General features: G+C 38.8%; 1 protein-coding gene across 1 annotated transcript in view; it reads right to left on the reverse strand.

The window, feature by feature from the left end:
- The window catches only part of LOC113061950 (A-kinase anchor protein 9), a gene marked incomplete at its 5' end in the record, with an annotated part of 34314 nt that overhangs the window by 5522 nt on the left and 26292 nt on the right, over positions 1 to 2500 (reverse strand). Inside the window, 5 exons of the mRNA XM_026231458.1 lie at positions 1 to 53; positions 191 to 693; positions 1423 to 1578; positions 1683 to 1775; positions 2482 to 2500. The exon at positions 1 to 53 is cut by the window's left edge and continues 59 nt beyond it; the exon at positions 2482 to 2500 is cut by the window's right edge and continues 132 nt beyond it. Of these exons, the coding sequence (XP_026087243.1) occupies positions 1 to 53; positions 191 to 693; positions 1423 to 1578; positions 1683 to 1775; positions 2482 to 2500 (824 nt within the window). The remainder of the gene's footprint in view (positions 54 to 190; positions 694 to 1422; positions 1579 to 1682; positions 1776 to 2481) is intronic.

Consider the following 2500-nt stretch of genomic DNA (forward strand, 5'->3'; position numbering starts at 1 on the left):
CATTACTGTGCAGCCATGCTAGACTGTCCCGATCCGGCGCTTCCCCAGATAACCTGCACACACACACACACACACACACAGCTCACATGCTGCAACACCTGCACAACCAAACTTTCTCTACAGTAAAACTATAACAAATATTTTTTATGCTGAAACCTGTATCATCAGTATCTGTATCGTTTTTTTTTACCTGCTTGGGGTTTCACTGGTCAGGCTGTTGATCTTGCTGGCGATGAGCTGCAGTCTGCTGAGGATGTTGTCCCTGTGTTTAGGATCTGAGCTCAGATCATCTCCCGTCTGCAACACGCAGTCACGGGTTTGATCCTGCGGCCGGGCGTCTGATCTCACGCTCTGGTTGTCCTCCAGCTGTCTCACAGTCTCCTGCAGTCTGTCTCGGTCTCTCTCCAGCCTCCTCACACTCTCTCTCTCTGTATCCAGCTCCACCCGCAGCTCGGACGCCCGTCTCTCCAGGCTGCTCAGGCTGTTGTGTGCGGCCTGCAATGCATTCTGGTCCTGCGCAGCGACACGGGTGAGGGTGGATTTCTCCTCGTCCCACTGTCGTTTGCACTGCACCGCCTCCAGCTTCTGTCTCTCCATCTCCTCCATCATCTGCTCCACCTGCGTCTGCTTCTCGGCCAGCTGCGTCTGCAGCGTCTGCAGGAGAGACTCCACGGAGAGGACGCCGGCCTCCACCTGCACACAGCAACATTATTTAATATTAATGTGACCAATTTATAATTAAATTATATAATTTTACTAAACTATATCATTGTACTTACATTATAATATTAAACCTTTAGATTTTATTTTAAATATTTTATATTTAAAACCTAAGCATTTTTTGCTTAAAATGTGTAGGTAAGTCAAGTTTATTAATAAAGAAAATTTTATAGAAAATGGTAATTCAAAGTGCTTTACATAAAAAGGATTTTAAAATCAAAATACTTAAAATAAAAATAAAATAAAAAATAAAAAGTACAAAATTTAGATATAAATGTAGAATGTATGAATTGGAATACTCTGAATGTTAACGCTATATTTTATCATCTAATATTAAAATTACATCATTTTATATATATATATATATATATATATTATACAAATTATATTATAATATATATATAAAATAATTGTAGAAATGTAATTTTTAAATAATATACATATGTATATAATAAACTGCTTTTTTAAATATTGTGCAGGTCAGACATGAATTTATCCATCAAGACTGGCCATGATATTATATTATTTTTCATAATATTTTTGATCATTATTTTTATTTTTATTTTTTCATTTGGCCTGGGTTAGAAGAGGTTAAAAATGTTTCAAAGGTGGAGAAAGTGAGTGCATTTCTATGCAAATTTCTAAGACAAAGGATATTGTATGAGTTTTCCTGAGCGAGTGCACAGGTGTGATGCTGGTCACCTGGCTGCAGGTGTCCTCCGTCTGCTCGAGGGTGTCGTGTGTCTCAGACGTGGAGCTCGTCTGGAAGCGCTGGAGCAGCTGTGCGTTCAGCTCCTTCTGTTTCTCCAGAGTGCTGCTGAGCTCCACCGATCGAGCTCTCTGAGCCTCTAACTGAACCTACACACACACACACACACACACACACACACACACACACACACAGGGCTCAAGCTCCTGCTCGGGCGCAGTGAAACACACTCCGAGCGTTAGAGGACACACACCTGCAGCTCGGAGGAGACGCTGACCTCCGTCTCCAGAGACCTGGACAGCTCCTCCACACGACCCCGCTGCTCCTCCAGAACCAGCTTCAGCTCCTGCGGAGATGCATGAAGCACACAAGACAACACCAATGTAAAACACTAGGGCCATATGATTTATACTATGTAGAAAACGTGAACGAAATCCAGTCATAAAAATGCAATTCACAAATCCCGATATGGACTAGTATCTGTAAATATTAGAGACTCACTTCATGAGTATTTGACCGTTTGATTTGAGTAAAACTAAGTCACATACACAGAACTGTAAAGGTATTCACGGCAAGCCTTCAAAATAAAAGTCCGGTTTAATTTGAAGACATTGTGTCTATTCATATGTTTTCAGTAGATTGTACAGAACCTACTACTACTATTAAAATAAAACAAACATCATTTTTTTAAGGAATAAACACAGGATTTCTTCCATGTTTTAAGTGTAATAGTAAATCACCTTGCTTAATTTTCAATAATTTAAAGATGAATCAAATCAATGTTTTGTGCCTTCATTTGATAATCAATTTTTTATTTTTTACTATTTTAGGGGAAAAAAATAAGTTGTTTTATGCATTCAAATAAGCAGACATGCAAAAACACAGAATTTGGTGAAAATAAAACATAAGTTTGTAAAACTTTTAATAAACAGATGTGAATCAAGTTTCATGATTTTAATTAATTAGACATGCATTTTGAGGAATGCAATTTAATTAACTATTTAGAGGCAGAAGACTGATTTCCTATGGCTCTAAACCACTCATGTTTTTACCTCCACTTCCTCTCTGTCG

This window comes from Carassius auratus, chromosome 44 (assembly GCF_003368295.1).
Source record: "Carassius auratus strain Wakin chromosome 44, ASM336829v1, whole genome shotgun sequence".
Classification (NCBI taxonomy): domain Eukaryota; kingdom Metazoa; phylum Chordata; class Actinopteri; order Cypriniformes; family Cyprinidae; genus Carassius; species Carassius auratus.